The sequence below is a fragment of the Colletotrichum chrysophilum genome (genome assembly GCF_026319265.1).
Source record: "Colletotrichum chrysophilum strain AFK26 chromosome Unknown scaffold_2, whole genome shotgun sequence".
NCBI lineage: Eukaryota > Fungi > Ascomycota > Sordariomycetes > Glomerellales > Glomerellaceae > Colletotrichum > Colletotrichum chrysophilum.
In genome coordinates, this window is record NW_026517289.1 from 324,395 (window position 1) to 340,751 (window position 16,357).

General features: G+C 53.6%; 6 protein-coding genes and 1 non-coding gene across 7 annotated transcripts; 3 read left to right on the forward strand and 4 right to left on the reverse strand.

Moving 5' to 3' along the window:
- The first annotated feature begins 502 nt into the window (after nt 1-502).
- Nucleotides 503-589, forward strand: COL26b_000474. The gene has a single exon. It is a non-coding gene; the product is annotated as a tRNA-Glu (tRNA).
- Nucleotides 590-1,211: 622 nt separating this feature from the next.
- Nucleotides 1,212-2,840, forward strand: COL26b_000475 (uncharacterized protein; the record flags this gene model as incomplete). The annotated part of the gene is given in 7 exon segments (XM_053173443.1): nt 1,212-1,311; nt 1,437-1,453; nt 1,470-1,610; nt 1,670-2,072; nt 2,127-2,468; nt 2,517-2,679; nt 2,732-2,840. 7 exon segments carry the CDS (start codon nt 1,212-1,214, stop codon nt 2,838-2,840), a joined length of 1,275 nt encoding a protein of 424 aa, XP_053042491.1.
- Nucleotides 2,841-3,758: 918 nt separating this feature from the next.
- Nucleotides 3,759-7,146, reverse strand: SPT16 (FACT complex subunit spt16; the record flags this gene model as incomplete). The annotated part of the gene is made up of 5 exons (XM_053173444.1): nt 3,759-4,861; nt 4,914-6,519; nt 6,576-6,697; nt 6,760-6,844; nt 6,970-7,146. The coding sequence occupies 5 exons, from the start codon at nt 7,144-7,146 to the stop codon at nt 3,759-3,761; spliced, it is 3,093 nt and encodes a 1,030-aa protein (XP_053042492.1).
- A 1,084-nt stretch (nt 7,147-8,230) lies between these two features.
- On the forward strand, nt 8,231-8,926 carry COL26b_000477 (uncharacterized protein; the record flags this gene model as incomplete). Its single annotated transcript, XM_053173445.1, has 3 exons — nt 8,231-8,719; nt 8,771-8,816; nt 8,874-8,926. 3 exons carry the CDS (start codon nt 8,231-8,233, stop codon nt 8,924-8,926), a joined length of 588 nt encoding a protein of 195 aa, XP_053042493.1.
- A 540-nt stretch (nt 8,927-9,466) lies between these two features.
- Nucleotides 9,467-10,237, reverse strand: COL26b_000478 (uncharacterized protein; the record flags this gene model as incomplete). The annotated part of the gene is made up of 1 exon (XM_053173446.1): nt 9,467-10,237. One exon carries the CDS (start codon nt 10,235-10,237, stop codon nt 9,467-9,469), a length of 771 nt encoding a protein of 256 aa, XP_053042494.1.
- Nucleotides 10,238-12,052: 1,815 nt separating this feature from the next.
- Nucleotides 12,053-12,652, reverse strand: COL26b_000479 (uncharacterized protein; the record flags this gene model as incomplete). Its single annotated transcript, XM_053173447.1, has 2 exons — nt 12,053-12,295; nt 12,356-12,652. The coding sequence occupies 2 exons, from the start codon at nt 12,650-12,652 to the stop codon at nt 12,053-12,055; spliced, it is 540 nt and encodes a 179-aa protein (XP_053042495.1).
- Nucleotides 12,653-13,883: 1,231 nt separating this feature from the next.
- On the reverse strand, nt 13,884-15,612 carry COL26b_000480 (uncharacterized protein; the record flags this gene model as incomplete). The annotated part of the gene is made up of 2 exons (XM_053173448.1): nt 13,884-14,306; nt 14,512-15,612. The coding sequence occupies 2 exons, from the start codon at nt 15,610-15,612 to the stop codon at nt 13,884-13,886; spliced, it is 1,524 nt and encodes a 507-aa protein (XP_053042496.1).
- Between the last annotated feature and the right edge of the window lie 745 nt (nt 15,613-16,357).

A 16,357-nucleotide genomic window follows, 5' to 3' on the forward strand; every position in this document is an offset into this window, starting at 1 on the left:
CTTTCATTCAAGTGGCTGGAGGCGCTGCGCATGCATCTTGTCGTCACTGACCTTGACGGTTCTCTGACGAGAAAGATCATCTTGTCCATTTTACACCCCTTGGCTCTTACTGTCATATTACCCACCCAAGAAAGGAACGAAAGATGAAGAAATATCCAGCAAACGAAATGAGGCGTGTCAAACACCAACGCCATTCTCTGGAGTCTGGTGAGCTTTGCTGTACCTTGACCTAGAGCTTCCAGAGTGGTCACAATCCACTGCGGGTATTGCCGAAGCCCATCGTAATGTCGGCGATTCCATCATTGAACATGTTGCGTGCATGGGCTTATCTCAACATCCGCAATTTGGAAATCCAGTTAAGTGTTACATCAAAGTTTTTGGTACGTGATTGCATTTCTTATTTGTCTTTGGCGTCGTGCTATTGCCTTCTCCAGGGAGGCGGGTCGGTAGTGTTGCGCTCGGCCCGGTCTTGATCTACAATATTTTGGGCCCAGCTTGTCAATCCGATATGGTGTAGTGGCCAACATGATGCCCTCTCATTAATTTGCGAGGTCAGGCATAGCCCCGAGTTCGATTCTCGGTTTCGGAACATTTTGACATTTGTTTTTTGGTGACTTTTCGGACCACAATTTGATGGGTCTCCTTTTTCACTGCAAATTCATCTTCCTAAGATTTCATCATTTAACCACGGAGTGGAATCTGGACGTGGTGGTGGAGAAGTATGGAAACGCGTCTGGGAGAATATTAATAGCATTGACAGGGGTCATCACTCTGCAGGAGGATAGATAGTCTTTGAGAGATCGTCAATCATATCCTGCATGTGCGCTGAATAGCTATTTTCTAGGCTTGGAACTTTGAAGGTCTTATACTGACCACACGTTGCAAAACCACCCATACGTCTGGTTGTTCCGATGCTAGCGATCCGCAATAGCCGCCATAGCACAAATATGCTCTGAGCCAGAGAGCCTGCCTGTGCTCACAGCGTCCATACTCTCTGTATGGTGCTGACTGCCTGCTCTGTGTTGACGAGGAGTGGATCGCTCAGCCACGCCGCTAAACCAAAACCGTGCATCAATGCCAAGCCACACGGGCTGACTTCAACTCCTGGGAGTCGCTCCTGCGCATCCCGGGACGTCTCGCAAGACATCAACCTACCACCAATCCCCCATCCGACGCCAGAATTAATCGCGCGCAGCGAGTGCTTGTCCAAGATGCCCGAACCATCACCAGGCGTCAATCACGCCGATTCTATCGATTCGCAGCATGACAAAGGAAAGAAGGAGGAGAAGAAGAAGAGCCGCCGACCCGCAAGTACGTGGAAGCCCCGGAACACCTCCTAAAACCACCCTCGGTCGACGCGGAACTGGTGGAATCTTCAACGCGACGAACTTTGAGCTGATGCGGACATTTCAACAGATACGGCGTTTCGCCAGCAGCGTTTGAAGGCATGGCAGTAAGTCTTCTGACAGATTCGCGACGACAGACATGTGGCGATGACAGCTGACGATCCAAGGCCGATCCTGACGCCCAAGACGGTTCTCCCTCTCTTCTTCACCATTGGAATCATCTTCGCACCCATCGGCGGACTCCTCTTGTATGCTAGCGCGAAGGTAGGTGCCGCTTGCGCCTTCCCAAGGCGAGCAACTACTGATCAGGAAACAATGCATAGGTGCAAGAGATCAAGCTGGAATATACCGACTGCGCGAAGGAGGCGACGGAGACACTGAGCGTCATGGACTCGAAGTATATTTCCACCGCATTTAAGAGTAGCGACCAGACCAAGAATGCCCTTTGGGCCTCGGAAAAGGTCAATATCACGACGACGGGTGGCATCACATACGAGACGACACAGTGCAGGATTCAATTCAACATCCCCGAGGACATCAACCCCCCGGTCCTCTTCTACTACCACCTCACGAACTTCTACCAGAACCACAGACGATACGTTGCTTCGTTCTCGGATAAGCAGCTCAAGGGAGATGCCCTTTCCGTGGATAAGGTCTCGAGCTCCAACTGTGACCCCCTTAGGACGGAAGAGGTTAACGGCACGAATATGCCAATCTATCCTTGTGGTAAGTTCCGGGTTTCAAATTTCATTGCAGAGTCGTTTTCTGATTGCTCCAAAGGCTTGATCGCGAATTCCATGTTCAACGATACGTTCAGTTCCCCTCGCTGGTTGCAAGACGACACCCTGTACGAGATGAAAAACAACTCCGGTATCGCCTGGGACTCCGACGCCTCATTGTACGGGAAAACGAACTACAAATACAACGAGGTCATCCCACCTCCGAACTGGAGAGTCCAGTACCCCGAATATACGGAGCAGAACCCACCACCCAACCTGGCGGAATGGCAAGCCTTCCAGGTCTGGATGAGAACCGCCGGTCTCCCATCGTTCAGCAAGCTGTACCAGAGGAACGACAATGATGTGATGAAGGAGGGCACATACGAAGTCAACATTACTGACAGTAAGTACTTAGCATACACTATCGTCATGCGGATCTAACACGGTGTAGACTTCCCTACTTTGGAATACAAGGGCACCAAGTCTATCGTGATTTCGACGCGCACTATTATGGGCGGCCGCAACCCCTTCCTTGGCATCGCATACATTGTGGTCGGTGGTATCTGCATTCTTCTTGGTGCGGTCTTCACTGTCACCCATCTCATCAGGCCGCGGTAGGTTCTCTCCTTGTACAATAACAAGAAGCCCCCTAACTGACACACCCAGAAAACTGGGTGACCACACCTACCTCTCCTGGAACAACGCTCCGGGGTCCAAGGCTGGTCCTACCGGTGCGACGGCTACCGGCCGTGAAATGCGTCCCGGCGAAGCCTAGAAGGCTGCCGATGAGTCGCAGCGCCCTCTTCGTTCCGTTTCCAATGCCACCTCGCCCTCTGAGCCGGCATCAGTGGCGCCGAGTGTTACCGCATCGTCAGTTGGACGGCAACGCATGGTTTCTCCACTGTCGTATCTAGAGAGTCGACGATCACATTGATTCACGGGACTGCAGAGCTGGCATGCTGCATTTGTATGGATTGACATGAAATTGTATGAGTAAAAGGGGGCCTGGGCATTTCTTCTGACACACCGGACAAAGCCCTCCTTCAGATGCCTTCATTTGCCCAAGAGAGGCTTGGCATTGTTTTTTTTTTCGACGTTTTCGCGGTCCATGGCTTGCTGTTCTTAATGCCTCATTTGGGTTTATGCCTGCGTTTCGGGCTGGGTTATTCGGAAGGGGGCCCTGCTTTGTTCTGCACTGAAGGCGAGGTAGACAACCCTAAAACCGACCGTCTTTAGCCTACCATAGGGAATTTGGAGTTTGGAAGGAATTGAGCTTAGATTAGCAATTCGATCATATTTAAACCATTGCTTTGGGCGTCAGTTTGATCGAGTGAGAGAGCTTGTTGTATGACAGCTGAGAAAAACGCGGCTGGCAGGTTCACATGGCCCGCCCATAAACAGGTCCAGGCCACTATTTTCACATCAATCATCTCAGCCCCGGGGGGCAAACAGTAGAACGGAAAGATGTTTCACGAATCCTAGATTAATAAGAAAGCTATCTGCCCCGACGCCCTGAAGCTCTCAGGCGGCGGACCCGTCCTCACCAAAAGCCCTCTCTTCGCGACCCAATACGCCGACACAATTTTGATACACTGATGGATAATAAAAACACTGCTGAGATGGAAAGACCACTATCGTCTGTATCTGCGGTCTGCCATCGTTGATATCACGCCGCATGATCAAGATACTACGCTTAGTGCTTCCTCTTCTTGCGGCCGCGACTCTCGTCGTCGTCGAGGTTGCTCTCGCGATCGCGCTTCTTGGCCTTGGCCTCAAGCTCATCCCAGTCCTCGCCTTCGTCTTCATCGCTCATGTCGCCCTCGTCATCCTCATCCGACACGTTAGAGCCGAAATCGGAGTCCTCTTCACTAGACTCGGACGCCTCATCGAGCTCATCGTCGTCGATTTCGAAGTTGCTCTCCTCCTCTTCTTCTTCGCCGCCCTCGTCGTCAGACTCAGCCTGCAGGAAAGACCATCCGCCATCAATGAAGAACTGGTGAGTGTCGGCTGTGACCGTCTTCATGATGGTCGGCCAGTTCAGGTTGAGAGGACCCTCCGAGTAAGCAATGTCTGACGAATCCAAGAATTCCTTAACATGGTCCAGGAACTCGACTGGAATTGTGTTGACATGGTATGGCGCGCGGGTGAAGTCCTTGAAGACAAATACAAGATCAAAGTTCTTGAGGCCGAATTGGACACGTTCCAAGTGGGCGACTTCAATATCATCCAGAGTGACGACCATGAATGGCGGCTCGACGACTTGGATCAAGCACTCGGTCGTGGGTTGGATGAAGACATTGCTTCGGAATGGCACACCGTGGAAACCAAGTTCTCTGATGGGCACATCAACCTCGATACCTTCGTTCTTGCCAGCCTCGGCGATCTTTTGGGCGAAGCCTTGGAACAGACGATCAAGTTCAGCGCGGCGGCGGCGCTCTTCTTGTTCTTGTTCGAATTCATCCTCATCACCGTATCTGTACTTCCTCTTGCGGTTGCCCGTCTCGTCGAATTGAATATCCGTTGCCTCGCGGTAAAACTGGACATCCTTTGTCTTCTTCTTGTTGGCGACCATGATAGGATCCTTCAAGTGAATGTGGATAATGACGATCAACTCATGTTGGCATGGCTGGAAGAAGAGGTGGCGGACGTTGGAGAAGAGAATGTCGACTCGCTGTTGTGTGCTCAATGGCGATTGGTAGCGGATACCATTCTGGTGTATCTCTACCTTGCCAGGAACTCTCTTGCCCTCCATCGCCGGGCGAATGAAGACGTTATCAAGCACGGCCGGGCGACGGTCTTGCGCAACACGTTAGCATGCTCTTGTAAGGCAGTATCGACTTCAACTTACTTCTTATTTCGACGAGCTTGTCCTGCTCGACAACGTCCTCTAGTTCCTTCTTCTCCTGCTCCTTCTTGTTCACGTCTCGCTTCATGTTGGAGATTTGAGTCGCGATTTCTTGGTAGCGGTCGCCATCCGTTGACCTAAACGTCAAGCTTCTAACGAAGTGCGCAGAGGCGTCCTCGAAGGGCTGGTCGTCCTTGCGTCCGACTCCCTGGCCTGGAGACAAGAAGTTGACACGCAAAAATGACCATTCGCCTTCGTCGCTCTTGCTGGCGTTCTTGATCGTGTTAATGTGGAAAGGCACAGGTCTGCCCATGACAGGCAGAACGACGGTGTCATTTCTCGCATCAACCACAATCTGCAGTTCGCGGACCTTGGGAGGGAATTGGTTGTCGCGTTTGTACGAATCGAAGCGCTTGAACTTCTTGACTTCCGTACCGTTCTTGTCGCTGGTTGACTCTGAGAACCGAGCAAGACCCTCCTTCTGCTTCTTGGAAGCTAACTCCTTCTGATGCTCGCGACGCTTCTTCTCGGCATCCTCGTCGACCTGGGTGGATCTCTCGGATCTCAACCTTGTAGAAGTGATGTTTTTAGTAGCAACAGCACCAACACGGGAGTCCTTCTTTTCCTTCTTCGGCGTCGGTTGAGCCTCTTCCTCATCCTTGAAGAAAAAGGAATTCGAGTCGGCGTCGATCGGGGTCTCGCCGGTGAAGACAACGGCATCGCTGGACGTAACACGGATCGTGTCGGTGATAACAAGCGAATAGATCTTGCTGTTCTTGTCCTGCGGTTGAGGGTTCTCGATGTCGCTGAATCCGGTTGTGATGACGAGCGTCATACCGTCCTTCAGGGCTCGGGAGTTCTTGGCATTAAGGATCAGAGTAGGGTCGCGATTCTCCAAGCCGACGCCCCAACCAACGTTCTTCAGGAAGTGCTTCTCCAGGTCTGGCTTCTTGGCCTTGATCATGCTCATGGCCTTGCTGTAGACGTCCTTGATGACAACGCCGTCGCGGACCTCCTTCAGAATCATGTTGTGAATGTTGTAGAGGAGTTTGTAGTTGCTCTCCTGCGACTTGTTCGGATCCACAAGGTATGTGCGAGCAATAGCAGAACAGTACGACTTGTAGCGCAAGCCCATAGCTGCGACGATGGTTCCCGGGTGCAGGACGTCGTCGTTGCTCTCCGAGTTCATCTTGAGATCGTACTTGCCACCACTCTGGACCAGAGGGCCCAGAACCCAGTCCAGCTGAGCAGGATCCAGATCTGTGGGAAGCTTGCTCTTGTTGGGCAGCTCGACGGTCTTCCAAAATTTGGTATCGTCCAGCTTCTTATCAACCTTATCAGCCAGCGCGCTGTGCTTGACCTTCTTTTCCTTATCGAGAATGTCCGACATTTCCTCAAGGAAAAAGGGGGTCATCAAGGCAACGCATGCCTTGGACGCGGTTCGCATGGCTCGCAGTTCGGTCTCGTCCTTGATCGAAAAGGCGTGCTGAGAGAGGGCTTGGGAGATGTCAACTTCCTCGACATCCTTGCATTGGTCGGCGAAGACCTTTTTCCACTCCTCGACGAAAGGCCCTTTGGAGGTATCTCTGGCGATGGTGCCAACTTTGTTCTGTGGGGAGATTGTCAGCGGAAACCAATGCAACACGCATATGAAGAATGACTCACGCCTGCCGACTTGATGGCGTCTGCCAGCTTGACGAACAATTTCTCGTTCTCGGCTGCGTCCTTGCCTCGTACAAGGACTTCGAGGGGAAACCGGCCGCCCTTCAGCTGGTCAAGGTGCTTCGCTAAACAAGAGGTTAGTCGTAGCTCGTCGCAAGCGCATAAGTTCGATGAAGCGCATCCTCACCTTTCTTGGCGGTAGTCAGGATGTAGATCGAGTCGACCGTCAACAGCATCATCGTCGTGGGGAATTCGTAGCCAAGCAACCAGAACTGTCGCGAACGAAAAAAAAAAGTCAGCCAACTGTCTCATTTTCGCAATGTGAGCGCAACTCTGCGAATTGCATCGCGATCGCGGTTGCCGCTTTTGATGGCAGGAAGGGAGGCAGGCAACTCACATGCATGGCGTTGTTCTTGTGCAGCTCGGGGACTTCCTCCACCTTGCCCATCATGACAATGATGGACGAGGCGCCATTGAAGACGCCATCCTTGGTGCGCAGGTCATTCTTCCAAGCGCCGGTGAAGCGCGAGAGGCGGTCGTGGAATGCCTTGCTGTCGATTTTGATGTCCCCCATCGTCGCTGCCTGATCGAGTGACGGATGTTGAAGCAGAGAGAAGGGGGTTGGAATCGGAGAGGTTCGCTGCCGGGTCGACGCGAGTAAAAATCCACGCGTAAATGGGAGCCAGGTCCAAGAACTAAAGTGGGTCGCTAGCAGATGCCCACACGTGACGTGACCGTGTCGCAGCAGGCTCCAGGTGCCATGAATTGCTGGGGTAGGTAAGGTAGGTAGAGTTCGATGGGCGGTGCTGCTTGCTCGGGGATAGCTCGCCCCAAACGTGCTAAAGAGCTAGGGTAAGGTACCTGGTTAAGAAGCAGGTGCAGCAGGTTGACCACGGGCCGGCAGCTCCAGCAACGCTTACTAAGTAGCTATTGTTGCTTAGACAGTTGCAGTTACGAAGTTAAAAACCACCCTTTGCATCAAATGATGTCCACAGGACTAAACAGGACAGCGGGCTCTTTCTAATTTACCTCCCGAGCACCAAGATTTAGGCAGATAACTACAATAAGTCGATTTGCCTCTCGCACCGCTAGTTAGTTACTTCCGCTTAGGTAGAATACCATACCGTTTTAGACCAATCCCAGCCAATCGTAACATTTTGGGGTCCTTGCCGATCGAATCGCCAGTGGGAGAGCGTACAGTGTATCCATAGGCGGCAAAATTCCCAGTGTTCGACGAACAACACAACACTTCGGCATGGTGATGACATTTGGCCTTCGCAAACATGCCCGTCCGACGAAATGTTCAATCGCGTGCTCTCCACAAACTCTTGAATACTCCACCGGCACCGGCACCGGCACCAACCGACACCGCCCGGGACAGCATTCAACCGGAGTGTGAGGGGAAGAAAGCTCGTCGGCCCGCCCGATTTTCGGGATGTGGAGACGGGACTTACACCCAGACTACAACCCCGCCTCCGAACATTTAAGCTCATGAACTTCAACTCTCAAGTCTTTTTGTGCAGCTTCATCCGTCCTTTCAATAGAGAGACAATTTCATGCAATCGACAAGATTCTGGCGAATCACAAACATATCACGTCCGCGGATAACCGGTAGTCTCACAGCCAAAGCCCCATTCAAAACCCAAGCACCCCTCAAAATGCGTCTCCCTTACGTTCCCAACCCTCCCCCTACCACCACCCCCGAGGACGCGGCCATCGTATCCCGCATCGAAGCCCGCCGCGCCCCCCGGCCCCTCCAAGCCCTCGACCTCACCCTCCTGCACGCCCCTCCTGTCGCCGACGGCTGGAACTCCTTCCTCGGCGCCGTCCGCACCCAGACCACCATCGGCGCCGACGTGCGCGAGCTCGCCATCTCCCGCGTCGCCGTCGTCAACAAGGCCTGGTACGAATGGGGCCACCACGCGCCCCTCGCCGTCAAGGCCGGCGTTCCTACTGCCGGCATGGACGCCATCAAGACAGAGGCGCCCTTGGAGCTGAGCGCGAGGCCCGAGGTCCTGAGTGAGCAGCAGTGGGCCGTGTTGGTCTACGCCGATGAGATGACGAGAAACGTGAGGGTCAAGGACGAGACCTTTGCGGTGCTCAAGGGCCTTTTCAATGAGAGGGAGGTTGTCGAGATTACTACGACGGTGAGTTTGCTTCGGGACAGAGGCCTGGACGGATGCTGATGAGAATCACAGGTTGCGTGCTACAACTGCGTGAGCCGCTTCTTGGTGGCTCTCGATGGTGAGTGCTCTTTTATCCTTTACTGATTACTCTGAGTCTGGCTAACGCAGGGGACAGTTGGCGAGAGGAACAGCACAGGCCCCGATGATGTCGAGCTGCCTAGTCACTAATTCATCGACTTTCACCGGTCTGGTTGAAAATGAGGTACGTCTAAGGTCAAGAAAGTTCTTTGATGGATTGACCTGAAGAGAATGCTAAGCTGATTGCAGTGAACCGTGGTCCACGGGTGAAAACAGGGGGCTGGTAGTGCTGTGGAAAGGGGTATCTCATCTAAGTGAAGTGAAGTAAAACTCTCCATGACAACATGACCAAAAAACCACAACGTCTTCTCACTGCTTGATCCTATTCATAAAACCTTAGCGCCGGTACCGCCACATGATTGTCATTCAAATTTTATGTGAGTCTTGAACAAAACGCGAAAGCCAAATAGGCGCCGCGCAAAACATGCCGCTACGCTTCATGCTGATGCCGCAAAAGATGCTGCTCTTAGCGTAGTACTAAGGCCATGCAAGGTTCTGCTTGCTGTGAATGCATATGCGTCGTCATAGGTCGTGATAGTATCCTGTAGTCGTAAGTCGATAATCGTATCTTCATGATAGCCCATGTCTGCATCGATGATCCGAGGTCGATGACAAACCCTCCCCGGCCGATCAGAGACTCAGCCTGGAGTTGGCCAGCTCTTGCTCGATCGATCGCTCAATGGAGGTGCGCCGCTTGTGTAGCTTGGGGCTCCTTTGCAACTCTTGGACAACGCCTACCCATCCCATCTTGTGGCCCGGCTGCGTATCTGCGTGATGGCCGAGAGCCTGGGTAGTCAGCCTCCTCAGCGGCGGCTTCTGGCGAATCTCCTCGGTCAGGGCGCGCGTCAGGCTCGCCTTCATGGGATGCATCATCGGGGGTGTGAAGGGCAGCGGCGACTTCTCCGGATCTGTCGGCGGCGGCGTCACCGGCGTTGCCGCATGTCTTTCGGCCGTCGCGCTGGCCCTCTCTGCCACAACGCCCATGTACACAACGAGAAACCGCACCCTCACGAGATCGAGCCTGCGCACGCGCTCTTCGAGATCGCGGCGTTTGTTTGCCCACAGAAGGCGGGCAGGTGTGCGCAAAGTGGTTGTGTCGTCGGAGAGAAGCATGGAATTGATCTGCTCGCGTAAATCGTCGCCTCCTCTCTGTATCTCACGGAGCAGTCGGCCGAGGCGCAGCTTGTCGTCAAGGCGCTGTACCTTTGCGATATCGCGATCGTAGCTCTCGTTCTCCTCGACTGAAAATTCGACAGCATCAATAAAGGAGCTGATTTCGCTGGGTGCGTCACGGTAGGCGGTTATGTATGTGGTCATGATCTGGGATAGGACGATGAAGGAAAGCAGGAGAGCGGTAAGGACAAGGACGATCGTCCACTGGCGCGCCTCTGACTCGGCCATGTCGGAGCGTGTGTGTAAATTGCAACAGGTGATACTACAACAGCATGATGCGACGGAATATGCGACAGCCAGAAGAATGGTGTGAGTATGTTGATGACTGCAGTCTATGGTGGTTTCAACAGAGCCAACGGGGCGAGATGTTATGGATTGGAGGAAGGAGGGGAAAGACACGGAAAGTGATGGACGTGAGGAGGCAACATTTGATGACGATGCAAGTGTGTAAACGGAATCGGGGGAGGGAGAGGGAGGGCTTCAAGGGCTCGCCGGTGGTAGGGTGGTGGATGAAGACGTCCCGTCTCCGAAGTGTGCTGTGTGCGCAAGTGCTAGGGTCTGTAAACGGATCCTCGGTGACTACTAATACGACTTTGCACTTGCGCAAGGTATTGGAAGCGTGACATACCTACTCTCAGGTAGGCCCAGATGCTGCATGGTTTGATGATGCCTCCTCTTTCGTGCTGCTCATTGCCCCTCTTCGGTGCGGGCTCCCTTGCATCTCTTCTCGCGACATGCAGCCACTGGGCGGCATGAGCCAATGACTGACGCCGAGGTCGCTCCAAGACGGGTGCCGTTCGTAGGCTCTCTCACGGTTGGCGCGCTCCCCTGCGCTTGCAGGAGGGAGCGTCAGCTGTCACTGGACAGACGGTGGCCGACTTCTGTATCCAGCATGGCTTCACGGTGGGCCGAACGTGGCTCGAGACCGATCCGATGGGGCCGACCCTCCTGCTGGGACGAGGGGATAAGGGTTGGATGCGTGTGTCCAGCAGTAGCCCGTGGTGGCGGGCATTTTTTTGCGCTGTTTGTCGTTTCGTTCTGTGGGCAACGAACCGTAAGCATCCACCAAGATGCATGCGAAGTGTCGAAATGCTTTGAGTGGCGGGGCGGAGGTTGAAAGAACGCAGGAACTTGTGTCTGGAACGCAGCATTTGGTTTGGCGGTGGAAGACGTTGCCAGGGATGAGGGGTTGTAGAAGAGGGGGAGATTATTTGGCAGATGTAGGCGGTCAAACGGCGCGTTGATGGCGGGGTGAACAGGCGATCTGTTGGTCAAAAACGCCATGAAGAGAGAGAATTCTCAGCAAAAGTGAATCATCTGGGCCGCGCTGTCAGGACAGCTCATTCGCCTGGTTGTGTTCTGCCCAGTCAGTCCATGCCCTGCCCTGTCTTCGGTTCCAAGTACCTTACAGCGTGTATGCACCAACGTCTGCCATCCGAAGACTCCAGCTGCACTGCGATGTCAGAGACGCGGGCTTAGGTGCATATTCTGGGCCATTCCACACTTGCGCTGCAACCCGAGGTCACTGGGACTGTTAGCTTGCCTGGATCACCGCTAGCTGCAGAACATTGGCCAAACCTTGCTATTAACTAATCAGAATCCCGTCGACTTCTCCCGCGATTATGATCGGTTCGGAGGCAGTTTCAACACACGGTCGAGAGTCGTCAATAATGGATTACTTTATCTACAGACTGATTTTTTCAACGTAAACCTCCAAAAATGCCCTGCAGGGCAGAGCATGCGGGGGCTAGTGGCATCGAGTGTCCCTTGCAGGGATATCGCTGAGGGTCATTGTAACCCACTTTCCTAATGCGGACGGCAACAGACTGGTGTCTGGTAGGAAAGTCTTTCAATCCTGCGGAATGAAGATATAATATATCACGAGCAAATGCATTTTAGCTTGAAGTAGACGATTTATTTCATCAACTACTTGCAGGGCCAACTAAGATATTCATTCTCTCGTGTTTTGGGGGGTATCAATTCCATCGCATCCCGAACTCGCAAACCGTCATTTATAATAATCGCGACGCCAAATCATCTCCCTCACTGCTTGGCTTCCGCCTGCTTCTGAATGTCGTGCTCAGCACCGCGCTGCTGAGTCTTGCCAGAGTCGTGCATGTCCTGGTAGTGTTGCTGGCCAGCCTTGTCACCAGTCAAGCCGGCAACAGCACCGCCAACGGTACCCTGGACGCGGTTCCCAATGCCGGAGGTGTAGTCGTTCAGCTGGCCCTTGGCCTCTTGTTGCTGTCCTTCGAGGTTCTGCTGGCGACCCTGCTGCTTAAGGTTCTGCAGTGTGTTAGTGAGGTGTCAAATGGAGCAGTAAATAATGATCGGATATCATCGTACCTCAGAGCCGACGAGGCCACCGGCAGTCTCCTTAGCGGAGCCGACAGTCTGGTTCCAGGAACCGCTGGCACGGTCAGGATCGTCCTTGGTCACGCCAGAGGCAGTAGCAGTGAAGCCGGGAACCTTCGCAGTGGCGTGAGAAGCATCGTGCTCAACCTCAGCCTTGTTCTGCTTAGCCTCGCCCTTGTTCTGATCGGCGGTGCTGCCAGTGAGGGAGCCAATCAGGTTCTGGGCGGCGCCGGTGGCAGAGTCGACATAGGACTTAAGGGTAGAGGTGTTGTCGTTGTTGGCAGACATGTTGGGTTGTTTGGATGGATGGAAGGGATTGGTAGAAGTGGTTTGTTTGGAGGTTGAGTGTGGTTAGATCTTGTCAAGATGTGTTGATGTGTTGAGTTGGAGATCAAGGATCCAGTAGAGTCTGGGGAGAGAAATGGTATTTATCTACAAGGAAAGGTCATAGCTTCTTCAGCTCTGGGGCAGGCAGCATGTGAACATCGTGATTTTGGAAGTCGCGATGGCGTTTGCCTGGCCAAACTGATCGAAAAGTGATGTCATATTGGAGAAGGTCCTACCAGAAGCAGGTGTGTAGGAAGGGGCCAGTGTGGAGGGGGAACGTAAGGAGGGGCGCTGCTGCATCTTTCGCGCCTCCCCATGATGTCATTTCGCGACCTCAACCTTCAGTCGCACCTCACCACCACACACTAACGCACGCGTACCAACGCCATTTTGCCCCCGTCCCGACCCCTTTTCGTACTTGTCTTCCGGCACACTGAGATGTGTCGCAGTGGCCATGTGAGCCCACCGTAGACGTAATAAGGACCAGCCTGGACTTTCCCTTGCAAGACTTGCGTCCATTTGAAGGAAAGCTCGATGATGCACTCCTGCTCCCGCCTTGGCAACGAGATCCTAGGCAATCAGACAATCGGGTAATCGCATGGCGCGACCGCGTGCCTGACTCCTGAGCATTGAGCCCTGCGGCCCATGTTTGGACTGTCCCGGATTACGGCGAGCTCGTGGCATTCTTGAATTTGAACAGAGATCTGGACGGAACCAGCGGCATGCATCTTACCAGGTTGGTTAGCTCACGGCTGTGTGCATTCTTCAAACACACAATCCATGTCATTCGCCAGGCACTGCACGCTAGGTTCGACTGCAAAATACATCTGGCCGTCGCTCGGAGAGCATTCTCATTTGCCATTCGTGCCGTAAAGTAGGTATGGTAGTGTACACGCCAGATCATCAACGGCCCAAGTATCCTCATGTTGAAATCAACCGGCCCGTAGACGCCAGCCAAACTCTGACTTTCCTCGTTCGCCCCGATTCCAACTCCATTATCCCTGAGCACAAGAACAAAAGGCCGGCTGTTAAGGTAGGTATCTCAAATATGTGTTTTAATACAGGCAACCCAGGTAGGAGGGATGCGGCGTGGGCAATGCGCCTGCGCCAATTTTCTGCAGGTCTGTTTAACCCAGACTGTGGAGGATGATAGGATTAGTTGCGTAATGTTCGTTGAAGCATAAGTCATTCCTCAGTGCTGACTCCATTGAATAGTGTTGAGGTCAACACCCTCCTGAACCAGCTCCCACAAAGGGCTGAGCTCACGAAGGAAGTCCACCCTCTCCTTCACGGCCTTCAGCACGTAGTCGATCTCTTGCTCGGTCGTAAAGCGACCAATACCGAACCTGATACTGCTGTGGGCACTCTCGTCGCTGTTGCCCAATGCACGAAGAACGTAACTGGGCTCGAGGGAGGCAGACGTGCAAGCACTGCCGGAGGAAAGAGCGATGTCCTTCAGGGCCATGAGCAGAGACTCGCCCTCAACATACGCAAAGGAGACATTGACACATCCAGGGTAGAAGTGCTCAGGGTCACCATTCTGAGACGTATGCTCCAAAGCCAGGAGGCCGTTGAGAAGTCGGTCGGAGAGGTACTTGATGCGCTTCGAATCGTACTGTTGAAATTGTCAGCCAATGCTACTCCCAAATCTTCGACAGACAAAATGGTGGTAAATGGGTGAGGGGTCAGACAGGTTGCTATTAATCAACACGGACGTCCTTGTCACGGGACATTCAGAAAGCCATGCATGTGTAAAGCGAATCATCATCCAAGCTGTTGGAGAAACGTAGGGGAATTGAGAGAGGAAATTTCCAACATACCTCCATCTCCTCGTATGCGATGCGGCACGCCTCGCCGAAACCGGCAATCAAAGGCGGGGCGAGAGTGCCGCTTCGCAGGCCTCTCTCCTGGCCGCCACCGCTAATGATAGGGTCGAGCCTCACTCTGGGGCGACGTCGAACATAACAAGCTCCAATACCCTTGGGACCATATATCTTGTGAGATGAGATGGACATCAAGTCAATGTTCATGGCATTGACATCAAGCGGGATTTTGCCGACGGCTTGCGCTGCGTCGGTGTGGAAAAATGTCTTCCTCTCCCGGCAGAGTTTTCCAATCTGCTCGAGAGGTTGGATAACACCAATCTCGTTGTTGACCGCCATGATACTGACAACGGCAGTGTCGGGGCGGATGGCTGCCTTGAGCTCTTCCATGTCAATCAAGCCGGAGCTCTTGACAGGCAGATATGTGACCTCGAAACCTTCGTCCTGGAGATGCCTGCAGCTGTCGAGGACGCACTTGTGCTCGGTCTGGGTCGTAACGATATGCTTCTTCTTTCCAGACCTGCCAAAGAACCTAGCGACACCCTTGATGCTCATGTTGTTGCTCTCGGTTGCGCCGCTGGTGAAAATGATCTCCTTCGAGTCAGCGCCGATGAGCTTGGCAATGTGCGACCGAGCAGTCTCGACAGCCTCCTCACTCTCCCAGCCGTACGCATGTGTCCTCGAGTGGGGGTTTCCGTAGATGCCGGTGTAGTAGGGGAGCATTGCGTCGAGGACGCGGGGGTCGACGGGGGTTGTCGCCTGCATGTCGAGGTAGATGGGCCGCTGGCCCTCCTCCATGGTGGTGACCTGCTTCAGGACCTCCGCCATGGGGCTTACCATGACGTTTGAGGCATCTGGTGACTGAGGGACGACATCGATGAAGTCCTTCTTGTCGAGTTTGATGGCGGTTTCGACGTTAACCTGCGCATTATCACGCTTCGTTTCCGAAACATATCTGCGCTGCTGAGATAATCTCTGAGCCGGGGCTGTCGCCACCCTTGATAATGAGGAAAGGCCTCGCGAAGGAGTCGCGGAAAATGTTGAGTGCCTGCAGAGGCGACCTGCCTGCCTCAAGGCGTTTGTTGTGATACTAGCCATGATGTGTTTGGATGGAGATGGCGTAGGGAAGAACAGAGTAGCGACCTTCGAGGAAGAGGAGGGAGAAGGAAAAAAGTCAAGTAGCGGATCGAGAAGCGGAGGAGGTGGTGAATTTCGGCTCGGTGATAAGGTCAAAATCGGTGCCGTGATTGGCCGGGCCCCACCAAATCATGACGCACAGCCTTTCTTCTCGCCCCCATTCGTGGTTTCAATTACTACGCAGTGCGCTACCGGCTGTAGTGGTCGGTGTCGGCCGAAGGGCCCCCTTCTCGTAGGTAAGCTGAGATGATGGAGGGGTTTTTTTGCACAACTCCGGACGGCAAGACGGCCGGCGAAGTACCCGCACACTGCCCTACGAGATGAGCACGATTACCTAAACCTAATGTGCAGTGACAGGCCTCCCAGGACGAGCTGAGCCGAACAAACTGTGCTGGTGCTGGGGACCGGGGTCCTGGGGTCTCTTTGGACGTGGAAACGCGTTCTCGGGGTCGCTTTTCTTTCCCCGTCCACCGCTTTCGCTGCGACCAACCCGACCGCGAGAGAGCACTTCCGTACCTCAAGTACCCAGTGATGATGCGGCGGTAAGGTACCCAGCCCATCCATCCCGTCCGGTAAGGCGCCCACGGTAATAGCAGTAAAGTACTGGGCTGCGTCAACCACTTACTCGAGTCCCGGTGTATCCCACTTGGCTTTTTCACTTCGCATTGCACAATTTCCTGCTTTGTATGCTTCGGATAGGTGTACC